Source organism: Homalodisca vitripennis, chromosome 4, assembly GCF_021130785.1.
Source record: "Homalodisca vitripennis isolate AUS2020 chromosome 4, UT_GWSS_2.1, whole genome shotgun sequence".
NCBI lineage: Eukaryota > Metazoa > Arthropoda > Insecta > Hemiptera > Cicadellidae > Homalodisca > Homalodisca vitripennis.
This window is the reverse complement of record NC_060210.1, coordinates 132,462,666-132,485,249: the sequence shown is the minus strand read 5'-3', so window position 1 is coordinate 132,485,249 and position 22,584 is coordinate 132,462,666. Positions and strand designations below refer to the sequence as shown.

The 22,584-nt window shown below is 32.4% G+C and overlaps 1 protein-coding gene across 4 annotated transcripts in view; it reads left to right on the top strand.

Annotated features, from left to right (window-relative positions):
* Positions 1-22,584, top strand: part of LOC124360185 (high affinity cGMP-specific 3',5'-cyclic phosphodiesterase 9A) — a 641,497-nt gene that overhangs the window by 464,440 nt on the left and 154,473 nt on the right. For 3 of the 4 annotated variants that reach the window (XM_046813574.1, XM_046813571.1, XM_046813572.1), the window contains one exon: positions 22,019-22,084. In XM_046813574.1, the coding sequence (XP_046669530.1) occupies positions 22,042-22,084 (43 nt within the window). In that variant the 5' untranslated portion in view covers positions 22,019-22,041. Of the gene's footprint in view, positions 1-15,936; positions 16,042-22,018; positions 22,085-22,584 lie in introns of those variants that run through there. The other variant, XM_046813573.1, reaches the window with a different exon arrangement.

Here is a 22,584-nt window from a genome sequence, read left to right as displayed (position 1 = left end):
TATTCTTTCAGTAAGTACGTTTTATTCTTCTATTTAAGGTTTACACATTAAAGTTTCCACAATTAAAATTTTTTAACGCACTCTAAATCCATCACATGCTAGAATTAGTACTTTATAACTAGTATGAAACATGCGTCTCAGAATGAGTATCCATGACCTGTATTATTTCTGTTATCGTGCCGTTGTTACCAATCAAACTTCTTAATAGATTAAACATCTTGTAGCGTTTGTTTTGCCGTCTGAACTGTAACTCCGAGTTAAGGGTGAATAGCGATATGAAAGTTCGGCTGGCCCAACACAAACTAAAGTTATCAACTGAGGAAGAGAGATAGCCCGTATCTCCAAGGGACTTTGTTGTTTACTCAGGATCACCCAATCATCTCCAGAAATATTGACCACTCCTCACTTATCTCACTGGGCAGAATCGCGATACTATTCGACAATTGTCAACAATCGCACTACTGAACCAGTTTAGGCTACTTGGGAACCCTAACTTGTTGAATCTATTCAGTCGGTGCTGCGTCTAAACATCGGTCTAACCGTTATTAGTTGTGGTAACTTGATGGAGAGTGGAAGAATTGTGTTGAAAGTGGATGTGATTTGCTTTAGTCATTTAATTAATTAGAGTTATTTAATTTGATTAGAGTTTAATTACATGTAGGTAGGTAGCCATTTATTATGTTACCTGTTCTGTTCAATTATTTATGTGATCCTAGCTTTAAATACAGATTTTATTTACCGTGATAATGAATATAGGAGAAAATAAGATGAAAAGAACACAGAGAAAACTAAGAGATAAATCATGAAATACCAGGCTGAATTCTCTACAGTCTAAATTAAGTTTTAGAAGGAAACGGAACACTAATATTCATAAAGTTCACTTACTCCTATCTACATAAAATTCGGGTTGATTACAAGAATATTAAGACCGGAATAAACCACAGTGGCCATAAATATACACTTTTTGACATATGTTCTTGATAGTGGCAACAAATCAAAGTGGACATAGGCGTCGGATATATAATTTCACTAGAAGCAGAAATGTCTGTACACTTGTAAAACCTATGCAATTGTGTGCGTAGATAAATGTTAGAATTTTAACTTTTATTGGGTGTTTTAGAGAATAACTGTATATTAATTCAACTCAACTAAACCACAATAAAGCAAGTCTGGTTAATTAACAGAATTGTAGAAGAAAGCACTATATTTTTCCAATTTTCATAACACAAAAAAATACATTTTTGTAGCTTTTTTATTTTGCCATCTACTACTGTAATGCAGTTATAAATAATTTCTTAGTAATATTATAAAACCAGATAAATTTACTAAAGTAAAACTAAACTATTTCGGATTTTAACATGCACTTTTTATCAAAAGTTAACATGTTCTGATTTAACAATGAGACTATAAAATTAAAACTATAAAATACTATAAATTATAACTACAAAATCTCATGTAGATATAATCAGAGTTAAATTTTATTAGGTCTCTAAATAAAAATTAAATTATACGAGATTTTATTATAAAGTCTACAGTTAAATGCACTTGTATATATTATTTCTAATATAAGAAAAGATGAGTATTTTGAAGCACTTTCTTACTTCATTAAAAATCATTACTGAATGTAAAAAAAAACCATGAATTTCCATATGATTAGGTTTCTCATGAATATAAACTCAAGAACTCAAGGAAGAAACAAGGAATATAATTATACTCTATGGTACATACAGCACAATGTATCATGATCATGTTGTCATTTGGAGCAGAGTACTCTAAAATGTTCTCCCCGTTAAAAGAGTAAAGATGTACACTATACACTATTAAGAGCGGCACAGGGCTTTATTGAAATAGTGGCATTGCCTATCCGTCTGTCCGTATAGAACCTAGATAGAACGTTCCTAGAGACTCGAAACGTGGCACATTGATGCCTTTTGGTCTAAGGAAGATCTCTATTGATTTTTAGGTCAAAAGGCTGTTCGTCTGTATGTTTATCCTTTCGTTTGAATGTCTGTGCGATAACTCTAGATAGAACGGTTCTAGAGTTCTGGTATGTTCAGTTTAGTCCAAGGAAGAGCTCTATAGATTGTAGGAAAATATTTTAGGTCATTCCACTGGGTGTTTTAGGTATTAAAAGTAGTATTTGTGCGCGTCTGTTTGTTTACTAACCAACTCGTCTGTCTATTTTACTTGTACACTGTTTATTGTGGTATTCATACATGAGAAGGCAATATTTATTCAACTTAGTTGTCTTTATGTTTAATATTCTTGTGGTAAAAGGTTTAACAATTGCGCACGTCTGTTTATTTACTAACTTACTCGTCTGTCTATTTTACTTGTACACAGTTTATTGACCAGATAGTAGATCTGATATAGCTAAGATGTAGGCTAACGCAGTTGACCTCTATGCCATAACGTCTATTAAATGGAATTGTACATTTAAATATATAACGTATATTTAAAATAATAATCGTGTAAATGTTTAATTGGATTGATGGTCTTATGTTATGAGAACCATTGTTTAACTTAAAACATATTTCAATGAGTCTGCATAAATGGCAGAATTTTCAAGCAATTCTAAATTCATTTATTCATTCCTACTACACCAAACATTCGCTTACAGGAATCGTTCAACTATTAATTATCTAACATCAGATGATGCCGTGTTTAAACTTTAAGGCACTTCTTTTGTATCGTGTATATATTGTTTGACATTTTTCAAAGTAACTAAACACATCCTAAACACATCATAAACAATCCTAAGCACGGATTATGCAGTTTATACGTGCATTTTTGTGTTATGATAATTGTCAATTAAATAATCCTTTCAAACTATCTAACGACAGTAACAAACTTTAACCAAAGAATAACACCATTTAAAATTAAATATTCTATCCTTTATTCATTAATCATTTGTGTTTCTTTTACATTTTTTTAAATACAGTGATGGCAATATTCATATTCTGGAGGAATAGACTGCTCATACATTTGTTCTTCTAATCTATGAAGAATGTTCAATGTTTTATCAATATAAAACTCTTTATTTTTTCATAAAAATAATACTGAATATTGAAATGCAGTGAAAAATCAGTTATCCAAATGCATTTAGAGAATTAAAACTAAAGGAATGAAAATAAAACTTTATTATTAACAGTTCGATGGACTTTCAAAAGATGCTCTAAATGGTTTCTCAGCTACTCTAAGCAAAAACAAAAAATAAACAAAGTAATAAATGCACTGCTAGTGACAACTGACTTATGAGCCACTCTGAATTCCCCATCCGAAAATAACTAAATCCTAATTTTAAAACGATTATCTCGAGGAACACATCTAGTTTATTCGGTACTTAACTAACGTACTTATCAATTACGAAATTCCTATTTCTATAATCACTTACTAGTTTTTAATGCTTAGTAGAAGACTCTTTGATAACTGTGGAAATAGTTTAGGGCATTCCTATGCCAAAATCAATCCTTGGCGAGTATCCATCTCCAGATGTAAATGTTTCCATTTAAATTTTATATGTATCTCTTTGTGAATGTAAAAGTTTGGTCCTCCGAGTCAGAATCTCTAGTTTTATACTTTATTGCAATATATAAAGTTAATATTTGGTCCTCCGAGGCGGATTCTCTTACTCTCTCTCTCTCTGCATGTCTGTGCGAACTGAACAAAGTTAAAATCGTCAAGATCAAATGAATAGGTTTTTACAATTTTTACAATGTAAAAAATATAATTACTTTACAGAGGTTTTAAAATACTACCATGTTGCGCTCTTGCTTGAACATTGTTTCCTATGTATTATTCTATATATTCGGCTAAGCAACCAGAAATAATTTTCTGGCTACGCTACTGCTCCTAACAGATTGCACGTGGCTCCTACTTTTCTAACATATGCTCATCAACTTTGACACGTTAAATGTTTACTTAGCTCCCTCCCTACGCACACTAGATGTATATCGCGCACGTGTATGGCCGATGAACCTCACCTCAAGTCGATTTATAGGCGAGGTTCCGACACGCAAACACCTCGTTAGCGGCCCGTCTGTTCTACTCGTATATGCCTTTATTTATAACACCTTGTTCTCAATCTTACTAACATTGAACTGCTTTGTTAACAATTTCAGCACTATACAACAAACTACATGAAAATACGCAATACGCTGATAATCCTACACAAGATTTTTTATATTTAATATAATACAAAATTTAAAAACCCTTTATTACCAATATCTAAGTTTTGTTCAGGTTTATAATAATGGGTTTTCATTCTTGAAAACTTCTGCTGTGTGCAAAAATTTAATTAAAGTAAAAGGCGACAATTGTTTTGACTTCTGTTAGCTAATATCCGAAAAATATGTTACCAAGGATTAAATTCTCACGCTGGGTCGAAGTAATTGAATATACTCAATTTTCTGTATCTTATATGGCTATACTTATTGTACTGTGTGTACTGTACTTAACATTTTCTATTATTGTAATATGTTGCCTTAAATTCTTTTTAATATTCAGATTAATTTACTTATTAGAAAATATTTAAGGGGGAACAAAATAGGCAAAGTCAAGAAATGCTATTTATAAATATGTACTAAAGCTATATTTCTTGTACGTAGAGTTCTAAGTCGTTTCCTTAATGGTACATTCATTACGAAACATATGTTATTTTAGTTCAACGACGAATGTATCAAGTGATAACCTTAAGAGTCTTAACATCGTTAGACTATAATTAACTAACCTAACTGTTATAAATACAACTAAAGTTATTTGCCAATGGAGATGTTAAAACATTCATGATCCGTAGTATCGAAGGACCCGGAGAGGACGCAATGAAAGAGTAATCGCACAGACAATCAGACCGACGGACTGTCCGTTTACCTTTAGATTCCAAAAGAAAGAGTTCATTCGAGGACAAAAAGAAACATATTTAGTAAGTTCAAGTCTCTAGGATCTTTTTATCGAGAGTTACCGCACAGACAGACGGATACACTTCTCTTTGACCTTCGGACCACTAAGTCGACAGGGCTCTTCCTTGGACCACAAGCAACCTATGTGCCAAGTTTAAAGACTCTATTAACTCAAAAATTATCAGACACACTAAACGGTGTGACGGACGGATAATTCCTTATCGAGTTCTTAATAAAAAGACGTGGTAATTTTCCTGAAGACCTCGTAGACAATAATATTAAATCCATTGAAAGGTCTCAAACTACTACCAATTATAAGTTTCATTGACATCATTCTTTAAAGGAGAAACTCTTCGTATTGTGGAAGAAATTATTACTGTAAAAGAAATATTGTCTGACAATGATGTCCTGGGTATCGAAAGGCCTCATGAAATCATTTCAAAATGTTGTTGGAGAATTATGTATTTTTTTAACAGCAATTACTTTAACATTATTTTTCGTCACAATACTACGCCAAATTCGAAGGTTTCGTAGTTTTATCAAATCCAACAAGAATTCGGGGAGCTCTCTGTTTTTCTTATTTTAATAAACGTATAGAAATTCGAATTTTGAAAGGTCGGCTCCATTGTTGCAAGGCTTCAGCCTCCTCTGTTCCGAGCGTGTGAGGTGTGACAATATTGTTTTAGGACGGGTGGCTCCTCTACCAGTTTACGCTGGGCAAGTTTGTACTACAGAGCCTACTCATCATCTTATAATGTTGTTAGGCTTATAATTAATTCTTTCTTAGTTGCATCACTTTGACAGTGCAGATTCAAAATACTTAGGTATACCGCAGTTAGCAAGCTAAATAAGACCCCAGTTATGACCGTTTTAATTATTCTTTAACTGTATAGTATCGAAAATAACAAACCTAAATAAATTCATTTCAATGAAGTTAGCAACAGAATCAATGCCTAAACATTTAGTTTGTGGGCAATAAACATGGTAATGGTTCTTTGCGTATGAAGCAGGTTTATGTTCATTCTTACCTTATAAGGTTTAGTGTATGTTTTAGACAGATTGGAACGTCATAGTTAGAATTTTACAGTACTTTTAGTAGAGAGTGTGTACGCTACTTTCTTGATTTTCAAACTTGCATCAGATTGCTAGTAGAATTCTTACAGTTCATTCGTGCGTACTGTTTGTTGGGTTTCAAATTACAAGTGGTTAGAACATCATCAAAAAGATAGTGAATATAATATACATCCAAACCCCTTAAATTCGTGCACAAATAGCAACAGTAAACTAATAAATCATAATAATAAAAAGACTAAAAAAAATTATTTTTTATGATTGAATGCTGAAAAAATTGAATGCTATCTAACTGACTAAAAGTGAATAGTTTTTCTCAGTAAAGCTTTCAAAATGATACCCTTTTAACCCTGACATCCTATATATAGGACCGTTGAGTTATTGCCAAAAGTACTGAGGTCCTATATGTAGGACGTCCTTCATCTCTGCTAAAAAATACTGACGTCCTTTATCTAGGACCTTCACTTTTTTTTATTTATTGGTATTTCAATGTTGCCTAAGTCTAACCAATTTTAAATCTGCTGTTAGGTAATGAAATTATAAACAAGGAAATATATAATTTGTAAGTCTTTGAAGACTTGTCTTGGTAGCAGACTGCTTTGAAAGTTGCTTTGTCATCTGTCAGCTGGCTACATGACTCACCTGACTGTCCAGCTGGTGAACAAACTAAATTGCAGTTTAGTTTTGTTTATGATGCGAGTTGGTTATGTAAACTGTAAACATACGAGTAAATATGACACATGACAATGTTAGTGATACAATTGAACATGTAATCGCTAATTCAGACAACCTAGACCTACCTGCTATTCAACAAAATGTAAATGATGATAATTTACATCCTGTAAATAATGATGACAATGATGATTGGACTGTTTGTGATGAAAAAAATGACCCAGGCTATGACCATAATAATATTCTATTCTTTGAGACACCTGGGCCAAAGCATTGCCCTCCTCATAATTCAAAACCCATTGATTATTTCTCATTATTTTATACAGTAAATCTTCTTACCACATTTGTAAATGAAACGAACAGATATTTCTGTTCCCTATATGCTAGGGAGTACATTAGTAAACATTATGACACATTAGCTCCAAATTCAAGTACAAGAATGTGGAAAAAACGTCACTTTACCAGAAAGAAAGCGTTTATTACTGTTCTCTTGAACATGGGACTCAATCCTAAACCTACAATAAAGATGTATTGGTCTACTACAGATTCCCAACATATTTACCGTAAATTATGTAAATATGTAAATAGATATGAAAGATATGTAAAAAGATATATTTTTCTAGTTATTTTATGATTTATAAACATACATTATTTATTGCAATAGTCAATTTGTGTTATTTACTGTAAAAGTGCATCAAAGACTCAGAAACCACTATTGACTTGTAAAATGGAAAAATTTTTGATTTTACCACAATTTTGAAAAATGTATCGTTCTTCCAAGTTTTTGAAGGTAGGTGTCTGAATTTTTGTATGTTGACTTAGAAATACATTGTGATGATTATGAATATAATTTTGTATAGTGAAATGTGTTCATGAAAACTAGCTTTTTTGCTTTAAAATAAAAAAATAAAAAAACAAAAAAAATTTTGACATTATTTATTTTTTTAAATATTTTTATTACTTTTTAATTTTGCGTTTAAGTATTTTTTTACGTAAAATACTTTTAGTTTGTAAGAAAATAAAAAAAGTTATGATCCTATATCATAAAATAAAGGCGTTATGATTTTTGAAAAAGATATCTACAAAAACGCGAATTTTGACCCAGTATTTTTCGCAGTACCTTACAATATATGTCTAGTATTTTTCAGTATGCCCAAACATTTTTTGCCAGGGTTAAAAGGGTTAAACTTGATCAAAGTTTTGCTTATTTTTTAAAATGGATGATTTAAAAAATATAATTCCAATAAGATTTTGTTGTTATGTCCAAAAGGATATTACCCTTTCAAACCTTATTTTATTTATACAAATATTTTGTCTTTAACTCCTGAAACATGTTCCTGGTGGTACAAATTGTATAACACTAACGTACTTCCTATAATAACACTTACTGTACGGAGTCTCAACTTTTTTATTTAGCTAGAATTCCGGATGAGGTACTGTAATGTTATTGTAGTATTTAATAAATTTAAACTGCCAGTGCCTTTGCTTGCTTTTAACAAATTCCTCATATTCACAGTGGAAATTTCGTATTATTGCCATGCTAGTCGATATTGTCTCTAGGTTCCCCCCTAACTGATCGTAAATATGAACTAAGAGTTTATGAAAATATATTAATTAAGTTTAATCTCTTAAATTAACGAAGCTCGTTAAATATTAATTATTAATTATAATGTTATTTCTTTTAGACACTCAATTTCATTTTTCTCGTAGGAAAGTTCTCGTCGATATCTTTTAAGTTATCATACTACGTAAACCCTGCTTGTATGAAGGGTTCAGAAGTATACTATAAATCACTTAGAGATTTTCTGCTACGTAAATTTTTAACTCTTTAGCCCAAACTGTTCTCGAGATATTATGAGAAAAGACACGTAAGCAATTTTAGGTTTATGAGACCGTCTCAGTTACAGTCATAATGGTTTTCTAGGAATATTTCTTTTATTGGCACTTTTAACCTATTTGAAATTAAACTAAAATCCGGAGTTTCATTATCTGTTATAAGTTTTAATGCATTTTTTTATTGTTTTGTTTGTGTTCATATTGTAACTACTTTTGAAGTCTTTGAACATAAACAAGAAGAAAAGTATTTTTGTAGTACTAATCAATTACGGCAGTTACTGTAGTTAAGAGTGGTTACAACTAGTGTGTAGCAGACTCAGTATGAACTTATTTATATTAACTGATACTGTACATACATTTCTAAATTTATGTTATTTCTTTAGTGCACTTTTGGTTTTTTCTGTCTCTTTATGTAATATGTAGTAATCGCACAATAGAATTTTAATAGAACTCAGAGGCACGCAAAGGATTCGTACCATATGGCTGGCTATTTATGCTTAGTGTAATGTGTGATTACAAATAAGTAAAGACTTTCATAAAGACCCTAATTCTTTTATGCTCCAGCAGACTGATTTTGATTGGTGTCGGGAACCCTTTGAACTCATTAACGAGGTGCTGAATGCATAATAAGGTAGCGTTTAATATTGGAGCCGTTTAATAATGGTTGATAATAGAGCCAATTAATATACTTAACTAGGTGGAAACAAAGCCTTCACCTTAAAGTGATGAGGCTCTCGCAGGCTTTGTGGTAAATGGATGTCATTAGTTTCTCGGTACCCTCTCCACCAACCCCCCACCCCCCCCCCCACTACACACTCACCATACCCCTCACGCTCTCAGCAATCTATCTGCATCACGCAGAGCCTAACTGGCTGTTTCAATTTGAATTCAAATCACTTATAACCTGCTTACGGGTTTATTTTATTGTTAATTTAAATATAGAATTCGTGCTAAATTACAGCGCAGCGCACTAATCTACATTAGACATGATAGTCTCTGTTGATTTTCCCTTATTCCGACCTCTGAAATGGAAGGTTTTATAATGTGAAATACAAAATTGTGTTATTGTGTTTTTAATAAAGTATTCTCTGTTTGGCAGAATGTAAAGAGTATTTGCTTATGAACAGATTTGAATGAAGTAGATATACTCAACTACTAATTTTAAAAATGCATTAAATAATACCTCCCGCCGCTACAAATTACTGTTTTTTATAATTTCATAGACATTATATGGTACGAGTACTGTAATTATTGATTTAATCCATAAAAATTACAGACAATACAATCGTGCTGTAAATAAACTGTTGTTTAATGTGTCTCTAGGCCTGAGATATACTGTTTAAACTTCACATGAGTATAGTATATTGGTTTCTTGGTTTCTTGTGATAAACGCTAGTATTAAAAGTATCAATTCAGATGTCTTTACAGTATTAATAAATTTTAAAGACAAACGTTTACGCTTGCAGTGATATATCTCGAACTATAGTGTAATATCTGTTACGAGTAATTGAGTAAGGTGAATTCTATTCTTAAATAATCTAATGAAACAGTGTTTTTTTATTAATTTTCTAATTAATTGGCTTATTGTTTTCCTTCTGGAGATTCATAATTTTTTTCGTTAATATTTAAAAAGATTCGAACTTTATTCTATGAACAAAATTATTTCCAACAACTGTACACATTTTGATTATTTTAAAATACAAATATGCCTAACACATTTCACGATGATATTCAACGCTATCCAGTGAGAACTAGATGTTTAAAAACAAGAGAAAGCCATTTTATTACCGAAAATAAAAAACTGTTTAGAATTGTCACATGTTAAATCACGACATATTATTCACCACTATAATCTAAAAAAAAAATGCTACAATCCGTTTTTGTTACTTTCAAGCAGGCAAATTATGAATGGTTTATATCATATTTACTGACCAAATCATTAATTATTTCTCACTGGACGAAATTGCGAATGGAATCTGGTCACAAACAAAACAAGAAATACCTTTCTCGCCTTGACATGTTAAATTGCAGCAGTGATACATTCGATAGGCAGTCAGTGCATTTCTGTGTCATCACCAACGCGATTCAACTGTACTCCGCTGTCAGCAGTTCATTATTAAGTAATACAATGTAATTATATGAAAAGTTATAAAAACAAAAATATTTAAGGTACATATATAAATCTCTATTTGTGCATCTTTATCTTTGAGTATTTTTACTTTTCGGTGGCTCAATATTGTAATTAGTTCTTAATCTCTAATATTAAAGGTATATCCAGTGTATAAACCGGTATAACCTAGTATGGAAGGACCGGACAGAAGAAGTAACAGAAGTAAGAGGTGGCACGGAGGCGGACAGACTGTTATTTAGTTTTTAACCCTGAAATCAATAGAGCTCTTTCATGGAGCAAGAGGAACCGTTTACTAAGTTTGAAGTCTCTAGTACCTTTTTATTAAGACAGCACAGAATGATGGGCAACCAGCCTGTGACTGTGGCGTGCTGGATCCCCCACTTCTTCCAAGGCCTCTGCCGATTAGGCTTTTGCCTTGTGTCTGTAAGGGTCAAAGTCCTAGTAGCTTTCGATACCTGTCAGTGGAAACAGGCACAATATCAAGACTATGTCGGGTTCGTAATAAACCGCTTAATACACTGTGATGTCTGTAATCCAACTGTTATGGGAAGTTATGTAACAGAATTTCATGCTCGAGAATTACCATTGGAACACAAGAATAAATTTTTACCATTTGCATTTTAAAATGATACTTGCATAAAAACCACAATAGTTAATAAACGATATAAATATATTATGTAATATTATGAGTTTGCATACATACTTTTGGTCCTTGCTGTTTGGTTACCAAATTTAGAATAAAACTTTCTCTTTACAATGAAAATGACTTTACAAATTTATAATAATGTACTAAAAGTAATTATTAATAAACAAATAATTTGTGTCGCACCACTTTAATTATAACCGGTTAGTTATTAAAGAACGTTACAATATAATTTTTATATTCACCGTATAAAATAAAAAAGGATCAAATCTATTAAAAAAAGAAATTATGAGAAAATTATGATTTTCAACCAAGTAGAACATAATATAATAACAGATTTTAATTAATGGTTTTGGAAAACCTAATAACATTATTTGAGGAATTCATAAATAAATTAATTATTGACTCTAACTAAATTCTTCAGTTACCAAATGTTGTAAATTAATTTTCAGAACTGATGGCTTGAAGTAAAGTTTTTAATTATAAGGTAATTGTGGCGACATATATACTACATGATGTATGTCAATCTATGTCTCCTGGTCAGCTTGAAAGGTTCTTTTTTTATACTCTATGCACTTAATATCTCCTTCTGATAGATGGTTAATATCTTGCTTCATATGTTGTAAAAGAAAAGCCTGTCAAATACCTTCAAGATCATTACGTGGCAATACCTCCGACATCACGTCCTCGGCTTGCTTGACGCTTCCTTTGTACTTCCATTTGGGCTTTTTTGTATTTGTTTCAACAAGCTTTGAATTGATACGTGGACCGTTTGCAATCATGAAGTTTATTATATATGAGGTGAGGCGTGCTCTTTTAAATAAGGTATGAGTACGCCACACCACGTGTCGAGTATTTAACCTAAAGTAAACTATAAACAAATATATGAAAATAAAGTTAAAAAGGAACATATATATTGTATATTATATACAAAATATTAATATTGTATGAATAAACAAAAGTCTGTTCTGGCAAAGGCTTTAGCGTTTTATAATTATACTTTTAGTCTCGTATTTCATTGATATATACAGGGTGATTCATGAAGTTCTCCCCCCACTTTACTTTACTGATTAGTTTTAAGCAAAATTAATCAGTATGGGCCAACCGTACGCACCTTTTTTATAATAGATGTTCGAAAATGAGGCCATCATTATCAATACATTTTGCAGCACGTTTGTGTATTGCTTTTGTTGCGTTTCTTAATTTTTCAGGGACTTCCCCTGTATCTGCACAGCCGAATCCATAATACGGGCAATTAAATTCATCACGAGAATTCACTTTTGTCTTGTATACAATGTCTTTCATCCATCCCCAGATGCAATAATCCAATGGAGATAGATCTGGTGATCTTGGTGGCCAAGGGTGAGGCCCTCCACGACCAATCCAGTGTCCAGGAAATTGATGATTTAAGTAAGCAGAAACGGCACGTGGGGAGGTGCTCCGTCATGCTGGAAGTACACATATTGTCTGAGATGTAAAGGAACGTTCTCTAACAGCTCTGCGGCAACTCTTCTTGAAGGAAATGCAAATAGAACTCAGCATTTAGGCGTCCAGGTAATATGAAAGGTCCAATCAGCCGATTGTGTAAAAGGCCACACCAGACATTGACGCTAAAATCGGTGTTGAAAGTTCTGTTCCACTACCTCATGTGGATTTTCTTCTGCCCATGAGTGTTCATTGTGCAAGTTATTGACACCATCCCGAGTGAATTGTGCCTCATCCGTAAACAAAATACGCTTGTAGAGTTGATTATTAATATTCAAAAAGTTGCAAAACTCCAAGCGAAGCGGACCATCCCTAGCTGTAGATGATTGAACCTTTTGTTTATGAAACGGATAAAATTTGTTTCGATTAAGTGACCTCCACAACCGTTGACTGCGAAACTCCCTATCCGCCTAGAAATAACGTCGTGTACTTACACCTGGACCTGCGATGAACAGCATTAATAACAATATCATCATCAAGTTGGACAGCTCGTTCATAATTGGTTTCTAGTACTTGGTAGTGATCCTGTTTCCCGAAGAGTACGAAAAGTTCCTGAAATTGTTTTGGTATCTGGAATCCTCCTATTAGGGTAACGTAGTTCATATCTTTCTACAGCAGCTCTTAGCATTACCATTACAGTTACCCAAAATAAAAACCATATCAGTGTATTCCTCTGATGTAAATAAGGTAAGGCATTTTTTCGCTGAATAAACAATCGAAATTATAGCTCACAGAAAAATTGCATTTAATAAACACGATTCACAGAACCCGATCTCCTTCTGTAGCTTGCAAAACACCACTAATACACAGTTCTAACGTAACAGTACAGAATACCATTGTTGAATCAGCTGTTATTCGTGCGTTACCAACTAAAAATTTAAATAAAACAAAAAACTGCATTTCGATGATTAGTAAACAATAATGGGAAAATGTTTGCTTCATTTATTTTGAAACATTTGATGAAAATTAAAAAAAAAAAAAAAAATACAACGTAATAAAACATGATATTTTTATTTTACAAACAAATTTATTTAACAGTTAATCTTGTTTTCTCAATTTATCTGATCATTAAGGAACAAACATTTTGTTTTTTTTGTTTTATTTTAACTAAATACCGTACGGTATTTCTTTACAGCTAGTAATGTATTATACTGAATAAAATCGATTTTTTGGTACTTAATTTCTGTTTTATTTTAGACTTTGATTATATCAATTTTCTCAGAATTAAATTCTCTACAATTAATGTCTGTTGATTTTATGTATTTATTACCAATTTAACAAAGTTATTGTACATCAAACTTAAAAAAACATTGTTTCGTGCCCCAATTTTTTTGCATTTAACCCTGAATCTCTCAAAAACTACTACAGGTACAGTTCTGAAACTTATTGTATTAGCTTTATCAGGTAAAAATACATAAGAATCCACGATATTTCTTACTTAATTAACCTTTCCAAAAGTTTCAGTATGGCTTTATTTTACTCTTTACCCAGGAATTCAGGCGAAATCTTTCGCTAGCTTTAACTCGCTAACGATGCGTTTTCGGACCTATGTTTTATATAACATTTTTTCATTATTTTTACTAGTACAATGTGCTGTAGAAGTGGGGGGAGAACTTCATGAATCACCCCTGTATATATATATTTCATTTAAATATAGACCTGATCGAAAATTTAAATTACACTGGAAGATCCAAAGCATAGGTTAAATACCATACAAATGAATATTTTATGTATACAGGTATATATATATATACTGTATATTTTACAGTCACACAGATCTGATATTATGACGAGATAGTTTATTTATTCCTACACGATCAAGAAGTTTATTTTTTGTATTGACTTGTTATCTTTTATTTTTTTATAGTTTAATTAAGGTTAACTTCTGCAATCATGGCATGACTAGCGAAATACGTTTCGGTAAATAAAAATATATGTTAATATACTGTATTATGTTTATAAAACTCTATTATTATTGTGAATTAACAATGTCAACAAAAATACAAATGTCTGACTGTCTATCTATTTGTCCTTCTGTTCGCATGATATCTCGAAAATTAATTGACCTATAAATTTGAAATGTTGCATGAAGCTACATTAAAAAAAATACAATACTTAGGTCAATAATACTCCATGTTATGCCATGGAAATTTTCTCAGTTTAGTGAATATTTTTACAATGGTCTTTAGTAGAATAAATATATTTGTAAACTATTGTTTCACAGAAACTATATTACTGAACAGAATACAATCATATGAGACTTTAAAACGTGTTCTTGTTAGTAAAAAGGAGAGTCTGACCTTCTTTGAAGCCTTATTCTGCCTGTCTTCATAGACACTAGCCTGTGTGAGCATCTTATCTAATGGAATAAGGAGAAAAACGATACAGTACAAGGTCAATGGTACTGATAAAGCTCATACATGATTTGAACAAGCATCATATCTATCTCAGATCCAAAGTCCTACGTTTTGTCCTGTTCATAGCATACAAAGAGAAAACAATAAAATGAAAACTCAATGTAGAGTTGGTGACATGACGATTTCATTTCAGCGCAATATTGTGTCACAGTAACCTCCCTAGCTCACATGAACACTGATATGAAACCTCATGAACAAAAATGTGAGTGTTACTTGTTGCAAAATATCTCCAGAAAGATATTATCTGTTGAGTTTAATTTTTTTTTATTAAACTCCATTTCTGCATAACACAAGAATTAATTCTATAATGGTGCGTGTCCAACCATTAAATGTGTTATTGAACCATATTACTCAGTAAGCTGACAGAATTTTACTGTTGTCTGCCGCAGCAATGTAAAACAAATCTTTTCTGTACAATTCCCTTTCCGAGTATATCTCAGATGGATATCTAGTGAATGAAATGAGCTATAAATTAGAAATTTGTCGCAACCTCAGAGAAGCCTGTTAAGCGACACTTGGTGTGGCGTACGTCTACCTTGTTCATTAATGTCTGGAGATAGAATGAGTTTTATTCAATTACACTATTAACAGTCACACAGTACTAAAAATAACTAAGAAAAAACTATTTTAGGATGTGAAGTTGTTATTTTTATCCCACCATTGAAAGTAATGCCCACGACCAAAATGCGTGATACGTTAGTACTTAGCGTTGTGGAAGGCTGTCCCATCGGGCTATAATTAGTCTGATAACAATCAACAGTCTGATGTAACATGGACGTACAGATATACAGTTGCCGATGTGTCAGAGTCAATAGTGATTGTGATAGTGATAGTGATCGTACATAGTGGACATATCGGGCACTCCGGACCGACGAGTTCACAGCGTGTGTGAGTTCTCTTTACATTCAGTCACTTCCAACCAAGCGGAATTCCTACATTTCTGATCCGCACATTATTGGGAATAAACTGTGTTTTATTTATCTTGTTGCACTCGTAATTATTAGTATTTTATTCTTGAAATTGCTAATTCACAATGTAAGGCTACGATAATACGTAATTAAATTTAACAAACACGAAATTTAGTAATATTTAACAAACACATTTAGTATTCACTGACGCGTGTTTTAGTAGTTATGCCATTATCACAGTAATTAAGTTATAAACAAATACATTAAAATAAGTGGAGATATAAGGACGCATGTAGGATTCAATATTAAGAAAAATTAATAACTGAAATTTTTTCCTTTATCATATAAGTGACTGTGAGAAAACATTGTTTGGATACATCCACGTAAAAAGGAACAATTGATTTTTCTGTCTAAATTATGGCTTCTCAGTCATATTGACTCGAATTTTTTCATTAAATATCGTATGCATAAGGCTTATTAAAAGCTTTAATATACATTGTAATACTGTTTAACTCTTCAATCTTACAACTAAAAAAAACAATAAATTAAGACGACGAAACAGATTGTCTTGAGCATTTTGGATTAAAGACGTTGTGTGCCCACAAGCCTTTATCTGTTTCGTATAAACGTTTTCATTCTCAACATAGTTTATTATATTGATAGATATTGTCATGACGTTGAGTTTTGTTGGCTGAGCTTTAGCGAAGTTTATCTCTAGACAGGGTGTCTGTGTGCCTGTCTGCCGGTACGATATCTCGAAAACGAATTGACCTATAGACAAGCAGATTTATTTAAATATGAGGAACATTGAGTTCGATGATGGTCCATTTGACTTAATGGTTTTTTTGCTGAGCGTTATTGAATATTTTTACATGGGTGTTATTGATATTTATGGTGGCAACAAGAAAATAGCATAATACGTAAATTTATAAACAAACTGATTACAATCATATGAGATTTTAAAATGTAACTTTTTTATTCGTATGGGGTGTATTTTCCATTATATATAAACGAAAAATAACGGAGTATAAAGTCAATGCTTAAAGTCGGTGGCAAGTTTTCTCATCACCACACTCTTTCGTTGACCCGTAGTCTTTAAACTTATTTCATTTCTACATACAACATGTTTAACCATTGAATTTCGCTGAGCGTAATTTTTGTGTCAATTTAGTTCTGTATTAATGTATGTCTGGATATCTGCTCGCAGGGTATATAGAGAACAAAATTATTAATAGACACGCAAGTTTGGAAGCAACCTCAACAAAGCCTGTTACAGGCGTACACGTGGTGTGGCGTAGGTAGGAACCTTGTAATTACGTTGGTAAAATTGCCGAATAGTTTTTCTAGAACTGAAGTGCGCGAGGTTCCAAGCCTGCGAAAGTTCTCTGTGCACTCACCAATTCCTGTTTTGGTAGCATCCACATAGACTGCAATATTCTTTTCATAAATTCCTGCGAGTATAATGGTGCCTTGACCCGATGATGTTCTGTACGATAGTTACAGGTAAAACCTCTTCTAATTTCCTTAAAAACCTTCAACATCGAATGTTAAATGGAGGAAAGGTTTCTTCAAATATTATCGTAAATTCCTCTTTTCTTTAATCTTACTTTTCCCAGCTTCACGGGCCACTGGCATATTCAAGGATTTTATGAAACAGAATAAGAGGGAGAGACGATACAGTACGAGGTCGATGGTAGTGATAAAAACGCTAAGATCGTATACTGTATTTAAACTTGCGGTGTATTTAAGTAAGATCGAAATTGAGGCGTCTTAAACCACTCAGCCTACGTCTGTCGTGGTGTTCCACATAAAGAAAATCACATCACGTTTTATGATGTAACAATAAATCGAAGCAATTACATCTCAACTCACCAAGCAAAATAAAACTAGTGCTAAATGCTCCGAGAGACCGATGTACTACCAATATTCACATGACTAGTAGAACATGTTACTTAGCGATACCTGTGTTAAACCATTTGCTACATAAGGATGTGTGATTTTCAGATAAGTATGAACAATCTTACTTTGATGAAGGTGAGATATGTTGCTTGTAAACATCGCTTTACCTACCACATCGCCTTAAGTTTAGTAGGCAAGGTAACATGCAAAGCCGATATGCTCAAAATAACGGCCTACAGTCTGATGTAACCGGGTTAGCGTGAAAGCCGATTTATTGTCAATACAGTTCATTAGGAAGCTGGTTGCTGGCGGTCAGAGTTTTCTCAATGCCGCCAATATGAAATTAATAAGATAAGATTACCAGGGAAACCTTTGCATTTCTAATACAACCATGAAATTGGCTGAACAGTAACTTATTTTCAAACAAGTGTAGTTTTAATAATTATTGAAGCTATGGCGAGAAAAAAGTTATGTATTTTGTTGGAATGTGAATTGATTTTTTATTTTGAACAGAAATGACCGCAATTTTGTCATAAATGTTTTATTAGTATGGTATTCCGTAAGGAATACAAAAAGTTGTTGGCAGATGTTTGATACAATTTAGTTTTGTATTATTCCAAACAAGCATTTCATAATTCATAATAATCATAATAGGACATCATATTTATTTGAGAATATTTTATTTTCCTATTCATTATCTTTATCTGCGCACGATATCTCAAGATCGAACTGACCTATAGGCTTCGTAATTGTGTCTGAAACTTCATTTCTATATAAACAATTTATTGAGATTGATGATGGTTCATGGAATTTGGTTGAGCGTCAACGAACATTTTTTATATTAGTTTCATGATTAATTAATCATTATGGCAGCGAAAGATATCTGTATAAATAAATTTATAAACAAACTGAGTATATGTACTATATGAAAGTTAACATGCGGCATAGTAACACATGAAGCCTAATAATACAATAAGCTATAACCGACGTTTTGCATGCAACCTCAGCGAAGCCTGGATCTTTCTGCGTTGTGAGTAGTCGCAGAAAGATTACTTTAAATATATTTTATAGATTTAATTCGGTTTCTTTATTACAAAAAATATCTTAATTATATCTCACAGGTATATAATAATACATTAAATTTCCACGAACCGCTATTTAGCCATCCTCAATCCTTAAGCGTCCAATATGGCTGACTGAGGTTGAGCAAGCGGCCGCAGGAGGCCGTTGTGAACCATTTCCATACATATTGATGTCTCTTGGGACGCTTTCCCGACGTTCCCCTCACATTGTGCTTTTTGTGCGTTCAATCATTCATAAACACAATTGTCTTTATTTGTTCCGTGTTTTCTCTTAAAGTTAACATTATTTGGTTTCCCAAGTTTGCGACATTATGTACAGCTACAGATAAACTATGTGTTCAAATTTTGAGAAGCCAGTGCTGGAGAAAATAGAAAAGAGGTTAGCCGAAATGCAGAATATGGTTTGGTTGCTAGCTCTGATTTTTTTTTATTATTAATTCCTCCACAAGGCCTTCTTATCGTGTTTTTTGTACGATAACTTTTGATAGGACGCTCCTAGAAACTTGCTACATGAATTCTTCTTGGTGCAAGGAAGAACTCTATCGACTTTCAGGTCAAAATTCGATAGGGCGCCTTGTATATTCGGTTCGTTCTATTGAATCCTTCGATACTTCGCTGTGTCGGTTTATTTTGAGCGGTGTCTGCTTTGTCTGTCATAAGAATAATTATAAATATTCTAGTAATATTTACACACCAGTTTTGTGAAGGATCAAAAACTCTCTATACCAAGATTGCTAAAACTGAGATTGCTATTTCATACTTCATCATTTTAAGGGGCGTTAGGGTCTAGAGGTTGGAGGTAAAAGATTTTAGAAGTTTTCAATAACATCCAGTCGTTATGGTTGAATAAGTTTACTGATCGTGATCGGTGAAACTAATGTAAGTCTAAATTTCAAATATACTAATATGCCAAGAAATTAAAGAGACTTCCTATCATCAGTGCCGTATAAATTAACAGTCTGAACTAATAATACATCTCCAGATTGATATTTCCGGATGATTGCCGGACATATATGGCTTTCCTCCGACTAATCCAGAAGGAATATTTTTCCATACATTCGAAAAACTCTTTATTTTTCATATAATGTTGAATACGATTCAAATGTATAGAACTTCCAAGCACAATACTAACTTCTAGTTCCTTATCTACTTATTTACTATTTTTATATTCGTATATTATGCTTCATATACTAAAATCTAAGTATTTTACAGATATAATCAAACGAAGAATTTCATTATACACCAGTGTACTTGTAAATTTAATTTCTAGATGTTTCACAAACCACTTAATCTCTACTTTCGTCTTATTTAGAGAGACAGTAATACATATATTTGAATTGGTATTTTGTGGTTAAATATTTTTAACAACTTTTTCCAAGCACCTTCTGTATTTTTATAATTTAGTCGCTTAAGGAGGTTTAAGCTCTCTATTAATCGAGACGTTGAACGCTAATCCCGTTTTCTTATATTTTATTTTTATGACATTTTGTAATAAAATTACCATTTGGCTTTTCCATAATGGATTTATGGAAGATGTAAGAACAAACAAGAATGGGAAGCCAGTGTTGGCTGGAAGGGACAGTTAGTACATTGAGTATTATTTTAGAGTGTATTAATTACACAAGTGATAAATTCATAATGGCCGGGGATCTGAGGTCCGGAGAACTATTTCACTTAGTTCTGAGGTCCGACGCTAGGGCTGCGCCACGTATTTGTGCACTATAGATCCGCGCGCTAACTTTTTAGTATTAAAGAGATTACATAACTATTTCAGCCAACAATATTTAAACAAGTAATAGCAAATATGTGAAGTTTTAAATTCGTAGTCCAAATGATTACTTAATATTCATTGTTTATTATGAATTTGTAACTGTGCGTCTCGTATCAGGTGTGTGTGTATGTTTGCTTCACTTGATAGCCAGTACCAGTAATATTCAATTGTGGTAACACATCCATGAGTCGGTCTGTTATTGTTTGCGTGCACTGCGCTCATATTGTTGACTATCGACATAGTAAGATTAATATTTACTGTAATAGGAATGTAGGTTAGTCGGTACCTAAAGTTTAAATGTTAAACAACTATGGAATTCATCCAATAGTTGAAATCTCTTACTTAAACTCCCATCTAACGATGATTTATTACACAATATTAAAGGTCACAACATGTAAGAGTACGATACGGACATGTTATATTAAAATGACAACTTATATAACCTTATTTATTATTGCACAAACAACAATAGTCATCATTATGTTAATTATAGCCTCATATTTCCCGGGATAGCATTATGATATTGATTGTTGCACCTCACAACACGACCGTATGTAATTGATTATAGTACATTTTACATGATAGCAACTACAAACAACTGTATTAATATGATAGAAACTCGTATTAATATGATAGCAACTCGTATTAATATGGTAGCAACTCGTATTAATACGATAGCAATTCATACTAATATGATAGCAACTGTATTAATGTGATAGCAACTCATACTAATATGATAGCAACTGTATTAATGTGATAGCAATTCGTATTAATATGATAGCAACTCATATTAATATGATAGCAACTGTATTAATATGATAACAACTCGTATTAATAATCACATGTAAAATACGATCGTATCATGTATTGGTTTCAGAAGTACTAATGTATATAATATTTTTTAGATGTCGTAATAAATATATTTTATTTATTATTAGCATGAATATATTATCTATTATTATCATTATATATACTTAAATTTATGTAATTTATGTTTTCAAATTACAGAAGTTTCCCTTAAGAGTGAGACCCAGAATCAACTCGCTCTGTAATTTCATAGTTCCTGAATAGGCTATAGTTGCTGATATGCTGTAACCTGCTGATATTACAGAACTATACAGACAGTTACATACCTAGTTTTGTATATATTGTCGTGTTGTTACTAACATTGGCGTGTTGTTACTTAAAATGTCTTGTTGTTACAGTCGCGAGGAAGACATGCGGCAACATGACGTCGTCAGGACCGATCCTGTCTCACTCTGATGGATCAGGTGAGTTTATTATACTCAATATTTAACCGTGGTTCTTTTTTTGAATTTCTCCGCAATTGCGAAACATTGTGTATATAATCTAGGTTATGAGATTTACCTAGGGGTAGCGATTACGTATACATATCACATAGAGAAAAAAAAACGATAACGTTTATTATGCAGGTCCCATCATAACATACACCATTCACTCGCAACAAACATTCTGGGCCTTTTCTATTAATACGCTAAATACTTTTATTAAGAAAATACAGAATTTTGATATTTTACTGACAGGTACCATCTTGAGGGACTTTTTCGTTTGTTGGCGGAGGCATTATTGTCATACTCTTTAACTGCGACTGGAGTACTCCATTAGATACATTTAATTTTCTAAAGTTTTCTGTTTAGTATGTATAAAGTGTTTGAAGTAGGTGTAAAATAGCTGGGTATATGTGGTGAGTCATAATGCAAAAGACCCTTAACCATAAGTGAATAAATACAACCAATAATATTATACTCAA